Raw genomic sequence first — 16,431 nt, forward strand, 5'->3', positions numbered from 1 at the left:
AATGTATTATTTCTTCTACTGCTATTTGGGTTATAGTAGTAACCTCAATGTGCTAGGCGCTTTCAAAGCATGTAATAAGATTTAGTAGTTTACAATTTAAGAAGATGAATAACATAAGAAGGATGGAGGAAAAGGGGAAAAAATATATGATCAACTTTTTAAAAATAATTGAATCCACTCCCCCTACTGGTTCTGTGCATTATTATTAATCTGGAGGTAACTTTATGATTCTTCTATTTCCACATTTTATCTCCCAATTTCTGTCAGAAGATTTAAACCACTTAAAATAACACTTATTATACAATGATATATGTACTCGATATATTAGCACTCTGATTCCATTTATTGCAGTTGGATACTCACTGGCAGTCCTTATAATTAACCAAGAATTTCCAGTCCTACATCTCTGATGTTATCAGAGGTTGCATTTGTTTTTGTGTTTAGCATTTCTGCTTTAGCTTGCTGATGGTCAGGCTATTGCTGTTTAAACAGTTTTTTGTTTACACCTTCCCTTTTTGTAGTATGTCATGGAATTGTTCTTCCTTTAGTCCCCATTTTACGTCACGTTTTTTGTGGCTCCCTGATCCTGTGGCTGCTGAGGGGTGACTTAGAACTCCGAAGATGCAATTTAGCGCAGCTTGAACTCTGCTGGCTCACAGTGACCTCCAGAGGTCATTCTGGCAGCCAAGGCTTCTCAGGTTGTTGGGATGCCCCAGCACATCCCCTGCACCAGGGACCATACTGATGTGACCCAGAGCCTTTACACCAGCTCTGCACCATTCATATATTTCCTTAGTGAAGAGAGATGCTTATGATGGCTTTAAAACTATTCCGATTTTAAAAAAAACAACCCTTCAATAAGTAGATTCTATGCAGGTATTTGTATATTTCAACATGTTCCTTCAAAGTTAATTTTGTGATTGAGTTTGTGGGAAGAAAGTTCTCTTCATTGAAGGGCTTCCTAACTTCGTAAAGTGGTCTTAGGCCTAGGTGCTATGATTTTGATATGAAAGTCTAGCTAAAGAGGGAGAGAGATTGTAAATTTTGGTGGGTTTAACACTTTTTTCATTAGCTTTTACTTTTCTCACTGGTAGAATCTGCCCAGATAGATCATGGTCCGATTAGTGGAAAAAGCTTATTAGATTGGCTAGTTCATCCCCTCAGGGAGTCGTGCCAGATTGTTCCCTACAGCAGTCTTCTTTTAAATGGCAGGTTTCAGAGGAACAGCCGTGTTAGTCTGTATTCGCAAAAAGAAAAGGAGTACTTGTGGCACCTTAGAGACTAACCAATTTATTTGAGCATGAGCTTTCGTGAGCTACAGCTCACTTCTGTAGCTCACGAAAGCTCATGCTCAAATAAATTGGTTAGTCTCTAAGGTGCCACAAGTACTCCTTTTCTTTTTGCTTCTTTTAAATGTGTCAGAAAAATTCATATTGTTGTGGGTGTTGTCTAGCTCCCAAGCAGATGCCTGAATATTATTTCTTCATGGGATAAGTGCTTCTCCACTGACGTTTTTTGCTTTGGATCAGCCCTTTCCCCTTGCAATGCTCCAAGGAAGTGCCCTCTCTTGATACGTTTTCAGGCGACTGATAAGACAGTCTCACAGAATTTTGGCTAGCATCCCATTACTGTGTCCATTCCTACTCTAACTGAACTACAAAGAATAGAAGATTCTCTGCTTTACAGTATGAATTCTTTTCTTCTTATACTTGGTGATGTAAATTTTCCATTCCACTGTTGTCCTATTAGCACATGGGGGAAAAAAACTTCCACCACATATTAAAGGTAGGAGCGTACTCTTTGCCTTCTCTCACAATCTCTGTTTTACTGATTGAATGTAAAGCACAGGGACTTCCAAAATTGCCTTTGCTACAGTTGTGGGGATGAACCTACAGGGAAAGCATCCCAGGTCATAAAAAATAAAATCAAACTGTATGAGCATATTCCTACTACTGTCACTCAATTTTACATGCCTGCTGCTGTGGCCTTTATTTAAAGACTTAAGTGTTCAGTCCAATGCACTGAATGCAGACGTTGGAAAAGTAATCAAAAGCATTCCACTGCTGGAAGACCACAGAGCACCATACAAAGTGAATTATTCTCTTATTTAGGACAGCACCAGGAATAGAGGTGTTCTCCTCAATCTCCTATTGAATTGGTCTGAAATGAAACAGAAATGCCCTGTGTTATCTGAGAATACCCTATGGCCTCTTTCTGTCTCTCGCTCTCTGCCAGTAAACAGCACTGATCCAGAAAAGTCTGTTTCATTTTACCAAGGCAGGCTGACAGATGCTGATTGTCGTACATGGGAAGAAAACGTACAGCTGCATTTATCAGAAAAGTGTCAAACTTGTTCAGATTGAAGGACTACATTTGAAGAACTTTGCCAGGGTGATGTGCAGTTAATCACAGGATTTTATGAGCAATGCCCTATAGAAAACGAGTTTGCAAGTAGGTCAAGGCTCATTTTTTTTTTAACAATTTTTTACTAAATTGTGATAAAACCTGAGGACTACAACATTTCCAAACACAGCCCCCCCCATTTTGGTCTAATCTGAGAACTGTAGGCTTTCTTTTAAAAGAAACAAAACCAAACAAGTCAATCTCATAACTGCATCTAAGATATTACCATAAAGTGGTAATCAAACCACTGAGTGAGTGCTGGTATAACTCTTCTGCCTTTTAAAGTCCATTGTAAACTTTTACATGAAGTCTAACGAGAGTAAATTTCAAGAGTGGTGGGCAATGGCCTAAAATCCCACCCTTTGCGTATACCTAAAGGGAGCCTTTCAAATGATGTTCACTCTTGCAGTATATAGCATGCATGTCAGGTTTAGCTGCCAAATTTTCATGGTTCTTGTTTGATGGCTCGATGAATAAAACAAAACACAAAAATTGACAACCTGTTTGAGATTAGCCATGAACGCAGCATGCCTGGAGAATGGCTGACAGATTAGAATTGTATCCCTTTAGTATATTTAATTCATCTAGTGTTCATGAGACATTTTATATGTCATGGTGACTGATTTTTCTTATTACAGAGACTTGCAGTCAACACAGTTGTTTAATTAGAATATGCAAATTTGCCATGCACGCGGAAATAAGTTGATTGAGTGCTGATAATGACACTAGTCTAAATACAGTATAATTTAGGAAGCCTGCAGATATAAGTGGTAGGACTTAAACTCTTCTGAGACTGTAAGAAGCTGAAGATCTGGTAATATATTTTTGGAAAGGTAGTTTTCCTCTGGATTTGCGGTAAAGTTGTAGATCTGACCTATGACTTTGAAATTAGGACCTGTTAAAGAAATCCATAAGGTAATAAGCAGAAAGAACTTTCTTCAGATTTGCTACAATTGTATTTTGGGCCCAATACAACACAGACTGAAATCAATGGAAAGACTCCTATTGATTTCACTGAGCTTTGAATCAGGTGCTTGGTGAGGGTAAAATCTATTCATAAACTCATTAACTTCTGAAATCTGATTTATTCACACTGACTACATCCATTCCTTAGCTATGTTGCTGTATTAGCTGTTTATAATTCATGTGTGCAGAAATAACAAATCATCAAATTAAATGAGCACACAACACAAGTTTTTGTGTTTGCATCAAATATACTCTGAGCATCTTGACTTCTGGCATAATTAAAAAAAATGTGCACAAATAAAGCATCTCATTCAAATTACTCTTCATTTTTTGATCTGCACAGATTGGTATCTACAGTTAATAATGAAATGCAGACGCATGAATCTACAATTACACATATTAAGCATATCAGAGCTTTATTATCCTTTTAAAAGTGAAGCACAAGTTCAGTAATGTCATATGTGATTTTTAGGGGGCAACCGTGGAGTAATTAGAATATGCACTTCTGCTGCACAATGAACAGATTAAATCTATTTTCAGTAAAACTGGATTCTCAAAATAGACCGTGTTGCTTGTTGGTGGATCAACTGTCTCAAAATGCTCTGTAGGCTAATTTGTTTCATGACTGCCACATAAATCTATCAAAGTTGCAGATTATAGGTTGTTTTAGCAGAATTGACTTCGGAGAGTCAGAGTAGAGGGTAAATAAGATTAGCATAGTTTTGATACTTAAATTTAAATGAGTGATTTGTGTGTGTGTGTGAGAGAGAGAATTTATTAAGTAGTCTTGTAAAACTACCCCTGCTTACTGCAGGCATTTATCACTAACTCCACAATTCCCAAAGCAGTTTGTAAATTGGGTTCCTAACTCTCCCTAAATAACCAGATACTAATGTACAGTCATTGGGGGATGAGAAGTAGTAATGTGTATCTAGGGAGAGAGACTGGCATGCTAAACTACCTAATCATTTCTCTATTGTCTATAGAATTATACAGTTTCTCTGGTAATCAAGTTTTGTCTCTGATACTGAACCACCCACAACCACTTCCTCATACTCACTTTCCCTGTAAAAGGAGAACAGTAGTCAGAATTTATGAATATTGTAACAAAAGCACAAGTTCACTTCTCAATACATTTATTTAGAACTTAGAAGCATGAGCCAGATCCTTTGCTTGAGTAAACTGATGTAGCTGCACTGAAGTTAACAGAGCTGGGCCAATTTACACCAGCAGAAGATATGGCCCTTAAAAGACAGAATTCTGGCCTGTGCTTCAGAAAGAAGATAAAATGGTAGTGTAATATTTAGTGCAACTAATTTACAATTCATCCCATTACATCTGTATGCCACCAAAATACTCCCCAGTTGCACGGATGCCTAACCAATCTATAAAACTGATTTGTATTTTACAAATCAAGTAACTTTATTTTTGTAACATTCTTCTTGGCTTATTATAAATCTTCAGATTGTTACCATTACCCCTATCCTGTAGTTTGGGATTAAAACCACATTACAATTCTTCTTTCTTCTATCACATCTACAATGTCAAAAAGTAACGCTGTTCATCATGCTCTTGGATGGTATTAATTCACCCTAGTTAGTAACTGCTGACTGATTGACATTGTTAATTACCTTTCCAACATGATGTGGTAATGGTGAATTAATCTCTTCCATGATATGCATTTGATTCCAGATCCATTCTCTTTTAAATCGTTTATGACTGTCTGGTGAAAGATTTAGTTTTGTCTTGAAATCTTCTGTGTAAGCGGAGGCTGGAGCCAAGATCAGGGAGAAAAGGAGAATAAGCGTTTTCATCTTCTTTTGCAACCTAGAAAACATTGTAAAATATGAACAGTAGGGAATATAGAACAGATTTCTTAAGCAATGATAAATTGTTGCTAGAGATGGCCAAATTCATGAAGGCTCAGAAATGGCTCTGGCTGAGCTCAACATCCAAACCTATAACCCTACAGAGCCTACCTTTTGTTCACACACTAATATAGGTCACAATTAACTCCACCGAAGTTACTGGATTTACTCTAGAGTATCAGGCCAATTCATTACAGTAGAACTAAACCTGATTAAAAAAAAATGGAATTTCCATCAGTAGTATGTATCTCGATAGCTTCATCACCATGTATTTTTGAAAGGTTTCTGTGTCCCATTTACGGCTTATCCTGCCCTCCGTCCCCATTTCTGTTGGCACCGAAGTTTGGCGCCATCAGTCATTTTGAAGAAAAGATTATTTTTTTTATGTTTGAATAGGGGGTATGTTGCGTGCTTGTGCTTTGATACATTTGATTGTTTAGAGAAAAAGGTTGAAAGAATAGTGTGTGAGAGCATGAAGATTAAAAATAAGAAAGCTTTGGTAAGGTTTAGAGCAGTGGTTCCCAAACTTGTTCCGCCGCTTGTGCAGGGAAAGCTCCTGACGGGCCAGGCCAGTTTGTTTACCTGCCACATCTGCAGGTTTGGCCAACCATGGCTCCTAGTGGTCACGGTTCGCTGCTCCAAGCCAACGGGAGCCGCTGGAAGCAGCGGCCAGTATGTCCCTCGGTTCACACCGTTTCCAGCAGCTCCCATTGGCCTGGAGCAGCGAACTGCAGCCACTGGGAGCCGCGATTCCTGAACCAATGCTATAATCCCAAGGTTTTTAAACAAGAGCTATCTCCCTCCCCCACCCATCTTTAACTGCCTTATTCTTATCTAAAAAAACCACACCCCAAGCATTTTTCCCCACCATGTAGCCCTTTTACATAGGGGCTTTAATAAAAGTTAAAACCATAAGCCCTGAATAACAAACAATTTTTAAAAGTTTCCCCCTATGTTTTAGACTAAATTGGTCATTTTTTAGTAAGAACAATTTGAAGCTGCAGCAGAACCCCTGTTAGCAAAAGATTTAGTGACTGCCACATAAAAACAGCATCTGTGAGTCAGTGGATCAGAGATAAGAAGGCTGCTTCTTCCCCAAACTTTTTAACAAGTGCAAGTAAAAGTTATATTATGTCTTGTAAAGGAATGAACACTTGAAAAGACAAGCCTATATGAAGACACATCCCTTCATTTAGCACTTTTGCATATGTTTCAATAAAAAGTGAGCATGCAGAAACATCCCAGGGTTAAAAACACAGAGAACCTGTTTATAAAACTAAATTATAGTGATAAAATAGTTTTCCCCCTATGTTTTAGGGAGGGAAAGCAATGGCAGCCCTAAACTATTGGTAAGAGTATCAGGTGGCCTCCCTCCCTAAGTAAGGAGAAGCTTCTATTTAAATGGGTCTGATGATTAAAGATGGCTGCACCTAGAAGTCCGTGGCCAACACAAGCAGTCAAGCCTCTCATGAAGAGACATTATACGGTTGCTGCTATGGGACCTGAAGAAACAAACATACCTTTGTGGCAAACAGTGTTTGACACGGGTGATGGGAGCGGGGAAACGGGGATCGCTAACGATGCGTGTACCTGCAAGAACAACGCGATGGAGAAACACGAAACCAGACCGCTGGGCCAAGATTTGTTTGAGACTCCAGACCCTGGCCAGGAGAACCCAAACGAATCAAACAAAGGGCTGTACGGAGACGAGGCACAGGTACCTTGTATGTAAGAAAGTTCAAGGGATAGTTTGGCAGGGACCCATTCACCAGTGCTCGGTTGGCTAGAGCCTTTTGGATCAAGCCTGCACAGAGACCTATTTCATTTGTTGTTTTTAAAAGCTGCATGCGGAAAGGGTCTCTTGACACACGGTGTAAAAGGTTTTTAAATCAGGTTATGGAAAAAGTACAAAGATGCCTTACACTTATTTCTTACTGTGAATTTTTCAGCAGCTGAGCGATGGCTCTTCAGAGGACTTGGAGGTTCTGGACTCTGACGGCTCTAAAGGGCCGAGTGGACTGGGCCTGATCTGTTTTTGCCCAGATGCTCAACAGAATGCTGAAACAGAAGGGGATGCTTATTCTATAGGCCTGTACTATCTAAAGTTGAGGGAGAAATTTGGTATTAAGCATGTGCGAGTTCATAACTGTAAGACAGTGATTTGTGCAAGCCGTTTTGCACGGAATCATCAAGCACTGCCTGAGAAACAAAATGAGGATTGTCCTGGGTGCACCATAGATGCCCCCAGTCAGAGACATCACAACTGCATGTACTGGTCTTTAGATGATGTGAACTGTAAAATTAAAGAAATTAGCTATAGTTTGTGTATGGAGAGTGTGTTAAATATCATCACCAGGTTGGGATATGCACTGCAGTGCCTCTGTGTAACCCAGGAACATTTAGCTCTAGGGGCAGATTTGGTGGATAAAGTGACAGAGGCCAAGGACCCAAATAGCATTTTAGATGAAATCATCAAACCGACAGATAAATGTTTAATGCGAAATGTTGAAAGTAGTCTTTGTTCAGCAAATTACAAAATCTTTCTAAGAAAAAACACTAACAGTTAGAGTGTGTTTTGGGAACAAAAGAGGGTGTATTGTAAAATAAAACGTCAGTTGAAAATAACTGTGTGAAGCGTGTTTTTATGGAGTTAAAGGGGTGTGAGGTTTGTCAAAAGGGAAGCAGGTTGTTCCCGTAGCATACGTGCAGTTAGGTTACAGTTTGTCAACAACAAGAAGTATACGAGTGTCCTGTTGCTTTAACAAAGGCCCACCCACCCCACACAGCCCTGGTGCTTGTGGATGAGGGATATAGGCTGTTGGGGCATCTGGACCATTGCAAAGCAGCCCCAGAACCCCTCTTAAATCATACCATCTTCTGCTTCGGCTTTACCTTTTCATTTCCCCCTCAGGTCCTCTGAATTAGGACTTAATCATGACCCTTCAGATTTCAACAATGTCTCAGGTCTCTTGTCTGCTGTTTCATATTATTTAATGCTGTACATCATCAAGGATTACAGTTTGCATAAAAGGGTTTTATAAAAACAAAAATATATTCTCTAGTAGCTTAGACAAGATAATGAACAACAAAATTGTAATTGTTGCTTTGCAGGCATTGCTACATAGTGTCTTTAAGTTTGTTTTTGTTAATATTTCTGATAGGCCGTAGGATGTAGGAGGTAATACCTCATAAAGTGGGAAAGTGTTTCCGACTGACGAACGCTTGCCCGTGCTAAAGCATAACAACTAACACAGAATGGCTGCCTATGAAACGGTTTCACTAAAAGAGTTATCAACATTCCCCCTAAAACTCTGGTCAGCTTCCTTACTCCAATGGGCTGATCTCTGTGGCTGTGGCTTTTTAAAAAATTTGTTTGTCCTCGGTTTAGATTTTCTAAAAAACATTAGAAAAGAGGAGAAAGGAGGTGGTGGTTGGGATGGGGTTAGAAAAGTGTGTGTGGCAGGGTGGGGAGGAAGACTCTTTATCTCTGTGTTAGCTTTTTAAAAAAGAACAAAACAAAAAACCTCCTCTTTTTACATAAGCTAATTTTTTCTTGTGTTTTTTGTATAAATCCAAACTTTAAAAAGCAATCTTGTTTATTTTTTTGTTTGTTCTCCCTTCAATTGACAGTTTTCATATTCTTACCCAGTTGCTGTTTTGGTACTTTAAAAAAACAACTATTTTAAAAAGGATAGGCTAGTATCTTAAGCCTTTTTAGTTCACTAAACTTCTACAGAATATCCCTAAGAAGGGCCTTGTTTTGTTACATCTCAGTCAATACTGCTTTTTCATATTAAACTTTTAAAAAAACAAACATAATGCTTCAAATAGGCCTCACTGCATACAGAATATCCTTAACAAAGGTCATGTTATGTTACATCTCAGTCAATGCTGTATTTTCATGTTAAATGTTAAAACAAACAAACAAACTTTATACAATGAAACACTGCATGTTTAGCAAGTGTTTAAAAGTATGGGGGAAAAGTCGAGGATGGGGGTGTTCTTCAAATAGCCTATCTCTGAGTTTCATGCAGTCACAAAGCGATGGTTTTTGTCTTTTACAATCCGTAAATGGAATAAAATATTTGTTATAACTTTCACAAAGTATCTTTCAATGCAATCTCACCATGTGTTAAAACTTTAACTGTGTTTAAAAAGTTAGGAAAGAAGTCTGTTTAAAAAAAAAAACAAGCAAACTGAAGGGGTAACCCCTGGAGCCTTGCTAAGGCAGACTATAGTGCAAGGATCCGCAACCTTTGGCACGCGGCCTCCTAGGGTAAACCTCCTGGTGAGCCGGGCCAGTTTGCTTATCTGCTGCGACCTCAGGTTCGGCTGATCGTGGCTCCCACTTGCTGCAGTTCGCTGCTCCAGGCCAATGGGAGCTATGGGAAGCCGCATGGGCTTGGCCGCCACTTACTGCAGCCCCCATTGGCCTGGAGTGGCGAACTGCAGCCAATGGGAGCCGTGATCATCTGAACCTGTGGACGCAGCAGGTAAACAAACTGGCCCAGACGGCTAGGGGGCTTACCCTGGCGGGCCGTGTGCCAAAGGTTGCCGATCCCTGCTATAGTGCATGGATCAGTGGCTAGCCTAATTAGTCTTATCTGTTTTTAAAATGTAGAGAAAGCCACAGCTCCCACCTGTGCTGTATTATGTTAATAAAATGTATGGACCCAAAACAAACTCAGGAGTTTGTACTTGTGTCTCAGCACATGGGTTGCAAATATTTAAAAACAAAGACATTCTGATGATGCAACAGAAAAATTCATATTAAAATCCAAAAGTCCTAAGAAAACGAAAGCTTAATATTACTTTTGCATGGATTTGTTAAAAAGTGAGGAGGAAAATAAACTTCTCTTTGATCCACTGGATTACAGAATAAGGGGAATATAAACTGGCTGTAACTAAGGCCCTGTGGTTTTAAACCTGGGGTATTTCTGCATGTTCTATTTTATTGAAACACCTGTAAAAATGTTAAATGAAGGGATTTGTCTTCATATAGGCTTGTCTTTTCAAGTGTTCATTCCTTTACAAGACATAATATAATTTTACTTGCACTTGTTAAAAAGTTTGGGGAAGAAGCAGCCTTCTTATCTCTGATCTACTGATGCACAGATGCCGTTTTTGCTAACGGGTTTTGCTGCAGCTTCAAATAGTTCTTACTAAAAAATGACCAATTTAGTCTAAAACATAGGGGGAAATTTTTTTAAAAATTGTTTGTTATTCAGGGCTTATGGTTGTAACTTTTATTAAAGCCCCTATGTAAAAGGGCTACATGGTAGGAAAAATGCTTGGGGTCTGGTTTTTTCTTTTCTCTTCTTTTTTTTTTTTTTTTTTTTTAAGATAAGAATAAGGCAGTTCTCAGAGACCTCCCTACTAACACTACAAAAAGAAGGATTCTAGGTGGACTCCTCCTGAAGGTCAAGACAGCAGACTGGACTTCTACATAGAGTGCTTCCGCCGACGTGCACGGGCTGAAATTGTGGAAAAGCAGCATCACTTGCCCCACAACCTCAGCCGTGCAGAACACAATGCCATCCACAGCCTCAGAAACAACTCTGACATCATAATCAAAAAGGCTGACAAAGGAGGTGCTGTTGTCATCATGAATAGGTCGGAATATGAACAAGAGGCTGCTCGGCAGCTCTCCAACACCACTTTCTACAAGCCATTACCCTCTGATCCCACTGAGAGTTACCAAAAGAAACTACAGCATTTGCCCAAGAAATTCCCTGAAAAAGCACAAGATCAAATCCACACAGACGCATCCCTGGAACCGAGACCTGGGATATTCTATCTACTACCCAGGATCCATAAACCTGGAAATCCTGGGTGCCCCATCATCTCAGGCATTGGCACCCTGACAGCAGGATTGTCTGGCTATGTAGACTCCCTCCTCAGGCCCTATGCTACCAGCACTCCCAGCTACCTTCAAGACACCACTGACATCCTGAGGAAACTACAGTCCATCGATGATCTTCCTGATAACGCCATCCTGGCCACTGTGGATGTAGAAGCCCTCTACACCAACATTCCTCACAAAGATGGACTACAAGCCGTCAAGAACACTATCCCCGATTGTCAAGGTTCCTCCCCCACTCTGAACTCTAGGGTACAGATGTGGGGACCTGCATGAAAAACCTCCTAAGCTTATCTTTACCAGCTTAGGTCAAAACTTCCCCAAGGTACAAAATATTCCACCCTTTGTCCTTGGATTGGCCGCTACCACCACCAAGCTAATACTGGTTACTGGGGAAGAGCTGTTTGGACGCGTCTTTCCCCCCAAAATACTTCCCAAAACCTTGCACCCCACGTCCTGGACAAGGTTTGGTAAAAAGCCTCACCAATTTGCATAGGTGACCACAGACCCAAACCCTTGGATCTGAGAACAATTAAAAAGCATTGTTTTCTTACAAGAAGACTTTTAATAGAAATAGAAGTAAATAGAAATAAAGAAATCCCCCCTGTAAAATCAGGATGGTAGATACCTTACAGGGTAATTAGATTCAAAGACATAGAGAACCCCTCTAGGCAAAACCTTTAAGTTACAAAAAAGATACACAGACAGAAATAGTTATTCTATTCAGCACAATTCTTTTCTCAGCCATTTAAAGAAATCATAATCTAACATGTACCTAGCTAGATTACTTACTAAAAGTTCTAAGACTCCATTCCTGGTCTATCCCCGGCAAAGACAGAATATAGACAGACACACAGACCCTTTGTTTCTCTCCCTCCTCCCAGCTTTTGAAAGTATCTTGTCTCCTCATTGGTCATTTTGGTCAGGTGCCAGCGAGGTTACCTTTAGCTTCTTAACCCTTTACAGGTGAGAGGAGCTTTCCCCTGGCCAGGAGGGATTTCAAGGGGGTTTACCCTTCCCTTTATATTTATGACACCGATAATGTCACAGCTAACCTGGTGGCTGAACTTTGTGACTTTGTCCTTACCCATAACTATTTTACATTTGGGGACAATGTATACCTTCAAATCAGCGGCACTGCTATGGGTGTCCGCATGGCCCTACAGTATGCCAACATTTTTATGGCTGACTTAAAACAACGCTTCCTCAGCTCTCATCCCCTAATGCCCCTACTCTACTTTTGCTACATTGATGACATCTTCATCATCTGGACCCATGGAAAAGAAGCCCTTGAGGAATTCCACCATGATTTCAACAATTTCCATCCCACCATCAACCTCAGCCTGGTCCAGTCCACACAAGAGATCCACTTCCTGGACACTACAGTGCTAATAAATGATGGTCACATAAACACCACCCTATACAGGAAACCTACTGACAGCTATTCCTACCTACATGCCTCCAGCTTTCACCCTGACCACACCACGCGATCCATTGTCTACAGCCAAGCTCTACGATATAACCGCATTTGCTCAAACCCCTCAGACAGAGACAAACACCTACAAGATCTCTATCAAGCATTCTTACAACTACAATACCCACCTGCGGAAATGAAGAAACAGATTGATAGAGCCAGCAGAGTTCCCAGAAGTCACCTACTACAGGACAGGCCCAACAAAGAAAATAACAGAACGCCACTAGCCGTCACCTTCAGCCTCTAACTAAAACCCCTCCAATGCATTACCAAGGATCTACAACCTATCCTGAAGGATGACCCAACACTCTCACAAATCTTGGGAAACAAGCCAGTCCTTGCCTACAGACAGCCCCCCAACCTGAAGCGAATACTCACCAGCAACCACATACCACACAACAGATCCACTAACCCAGGAAACCTATCCTTGCAACAAAGCCCGTTGCCAACTGTGCCCACATATCTATTCAGGGGACACCATCACAGGGCCTAATAACATCAACCACACTATCAGAGGCTCGTTCATCTGCACATCTACCAATGTGATATATGCCATCATGTGCCAGCAATGCCCCTCTGCCATGTACATTGGGCAAACTGGACAGTCTCTACTAAAAGAGTAAATGGACACAAATCAGATGTCAAGAATTATAACATTCATAAACCAGTCGGAGAACACTTCAAACTCTCTGGTCACTTGATTTCTGATCTCAAAGTGACTATCCGTCAACAAAAAAACTTCGAAAATAGACTCCAACGAGAGACTGCTGAATTGGCATTAATTTGCAAATTGGAAACAAATAACTTAGATTACTTTTTATAATGAATCAACCATTCCCAGTCTCTATTCAAGCCTCTTTCCCCTTGTTTATTCCTTTCCCCCCAACACTGTTCCTCAGACGTTCTTGTTAAACCCTGGATTTGTGCTGGAAATGACCCACCTTGATTATCATACACATTAGATAAGCTATTACAAGCAGGAGAGTGGGGTGGGGGGAGAGAGAACCTTTTGTAGTGATACACCCATTTTTTCATGGTCTGTGTGTATAAAAACATCTTTTGTATTTTCCACAGTATGCATCCGATGAAGTGAGCTGTAGCTCATGAAAGCTTATGCTCAAATAAATTGGTTAGTCTCTAACGTGCCACAAGTACTCCTTTTCTTTTCTATGTTTGTGTTTCTCTTTTATGTAACTGCTTTTAAATGCTCTTTTCTTAACCCATCCTTGTATTTAATATTTTAAATGTTTCTTTCTTAATCAACCTTTATATTTTACCATGTGCTTACTAAACAGTTTCTGCTTTAGTAAATGCCCTTTTTTGCTGTTTGTTCTTTATCTATTTTTCAATATTTAATGTTTTTAAATGCTCTTTTCTTAACCTACCCTTATTTTAAATGTTTCCTAACCAACCTTTATATTTTTACCATGTACTTACTAAACAGTTTCCTTTGTTTCTCTATTTAACTCTTTTTAAATGCTCTTTTCTTAATCTACCCTTATATTTACATTTTGCACCTTTTACATTTATCTCAAAAATGGTTATTCTATAGTATTCCAAACTAGTCCTTTAAAAAAACCTCTCCTTACTAAACCTCACCAAAAATCTCTTCTCTTCAATAACTTGCCTTTATTCTTTCAGACTATCCCTTTAAAAACAAAAATCTTTTTTCTTTAAACTCTTTCTATTTCTTTAATAATATGCCAAAGTAGGCCTTTAAAATAACCTCTCCTTACCCAACCTCACCAAACAACCTTTCTTTCCTTTTTTCCTCTAAACCTTACCAAAGCTTTCTTTTTTTAATCTTTGCACTCTCTCACTCTGTTTCGAGAAAAAGGTTGAAAGAATAAACAATCAAATGTATCAAAGCACAAGCATGCAACATACCTGCTATTCAAACACAAAATATAATTAATTTTTTTTCAAAATGGCTGATCTTGCCAAACTTTGATGCTTATGGAAACAAGGACAGATGGCAGGATATAAGCCCTAAATGGGGCATGGAAACTGGTCAAAAATACATGGTGATGAATGGTATCAAGGTATATACTACTTCAATCCCATAGGAAAATTCTGATATTTTGACATTCATTTTCATCCAAATCAGAAAAATATATATGAAATATCAAAACTTTTCATGGAAGAAAAAAATTGTTAGAACATTGTTTTGATACTGTTCATAAGAACGTTTCAACATTCATGAATCAAAACTTCCTATTTTGTTCAGCTGATATTACTCTGCGTCCACCTGAGCTGCCTCAGTTCATCATGGGAGCAACTGCTTAGACACAAGGGGAAGCTCTGTGAATCACAGGAGATGTAGTCAGGCAAGGAAGCACAGTCCCTGGGGTGAATGGGGGTAGGAGGCAATACGGCAGTTTAGGCAGATGGAAAGATTAATGTCAACCCAACCTGAAACAAAATGTTCTGGCTCAATTAAATGAAATGTTTTGATTTTCCTGACAGTAAATTCTGCTGAAATCAGTATTTTCACATGGAAAACATTGACTTAGACAAAGCCCCATCTTTTGAATGAAAAAATGTTTCACTTGAAATGTTTCAACCAGCTCTGAATAGAAGACAGGAACAAATGAGCCAGCTCAGAGAAATCTTTAGGTACTACTTCAGTTCCCTGTATTTGGAAAAGTTTCAAACCAAACATGCAATCCCCTCTGCCTTTGTATTCTTAAATTGTACAAGGTATAGAGTTAATGTTTCTAAGGCTGTTCTCTAGAACAATTTTTAAATCACGTTATTACTAGCTAACTTTAGACCTGACTTTCATATCAGATGGAGAAGTTCATATCATGTAGCAAAGCTGCCAAATTTTCCTTCTGAATCTTCCTTTCTACAGTACAAAGGACTGTCAGGGAAAGTTAACATTCAAATAGTTGGAGAACTTGAAATTACACATAAATTGTTTCCCATTACCTCTTACCAACTGTCAGTAGGTACATCAAAAGAGAAGCAATTATTAGTGATAGAAAAGTAGACACCACATGATTAGCTGAATGTTCTATTAAGCTAATATTTTGGGGGGTAAGGTAGTCAGATGTATTCCAAAGTTACTCTTCAGTATTAGGCAGTTACTTTTGTTCTGTAGTGCTGTAGCATGGTTGGAAAGTGGTGTTTTAGGACCTTCATGTCATAGTGATGTGTTTGTTTTTTTCCTGTCCCTTTATTCTGCATCGTTGTATGTGAGCTACACACACTGCATTCCTCATTCTACACGAATGTGTAGGAAATTGCTGGGCAAAATGATTGTAGCTTCTTTAACATCAAATGCCCATTGTTAAAGTATGTTTAGGATGTACATCTAGGAAGTAATTGATTTTTGTTTGCAATTGAGAAACCTTACACTGCAAAATGTAAAGGATCCTGGGGGGATTTTGATTCTGAAAGTCATGGTGACCACTTAACCGTATCTGTCCACCCTTAATCTGAACTATGGATGATCAATTTGAAAACAGCTTGTTAATGTCAGTTAGGATTGACTGTAGCTTTGGGAAATACTTGTGAAAAAGACCCCTCCACCCCCATCCTCAGGAAAGAGAACAGCAGTTGGAAATCTGTCCTTGCACCAGCCTACGACTGAAGGGAATGGTACTTTTCATCATTCTGTTCTAGCCCTAGTACAGTAATTATCTCATTGTGCATTGCTGTATTGTAATGGCTAGTTGAGAAGACTGAAACACTACTCTGCAAGCTTAAATTGCTATTAACTTCACTAGCACTGAAATATTTACAAAGACGCTCTCAGAAAGTGTTATCAACGTAAATGGCCAGCATTTTCATTAGAGCATGAGGACGGGAGAGTAGCTTGTCTTTCACATTATTCCTATCTTACCTAAAGGAGAATA

General features: G+C 39.4%; 1 protein-coding gene and 1 long non-coding RNA gene across 3 annotated transcripts in view; one reads left to right on the forward strand and one right to left on the reverse strand.

The window, feature by feature from the left end:
• Positions 1-16,431, forward strand: part of LOC140896331 (uncharacterized) — a 497,972-nt gene that overhangs the window by 61,374 nt on the left and 420,167 nt on the right. The window lies entirely within an intron of this gene.
• CDH5 (cadherin 5) overlaps positions 1-16,431 on the reverse strand; it is a 56,572-nt gene that overhangs the window by 19,143 nt on the left and 20,998 nt on the right. The window contains exon 2 of the mRNA XM_073307948.1: positions 5,001-5,196. Within this exon, the coding sequence (XP_073164049.1) occupies positions 5,001-5,183 (183 nt within the window). The 5' untranslated portion in view covers positions 5,184-5,196. The remainder of the gene's footprint in view (positions 1-5,000; positions 5,197-16,431) is intronic.

Source organism: Lepidochelys kempii, chromosome 12 (assembly GCF_965140265.1).
Source record: "Lepidochelys kempii isolate rLepKem1 chromosome 12, rLepKem1.hap2, whole genome shotgun sequence".
NCBI classification, from domain to species: Eukaryota; Metazoa; Chordata; order Testudines; family Cheloniidae; genus Lepidochelys; species Lepidochelys kempii.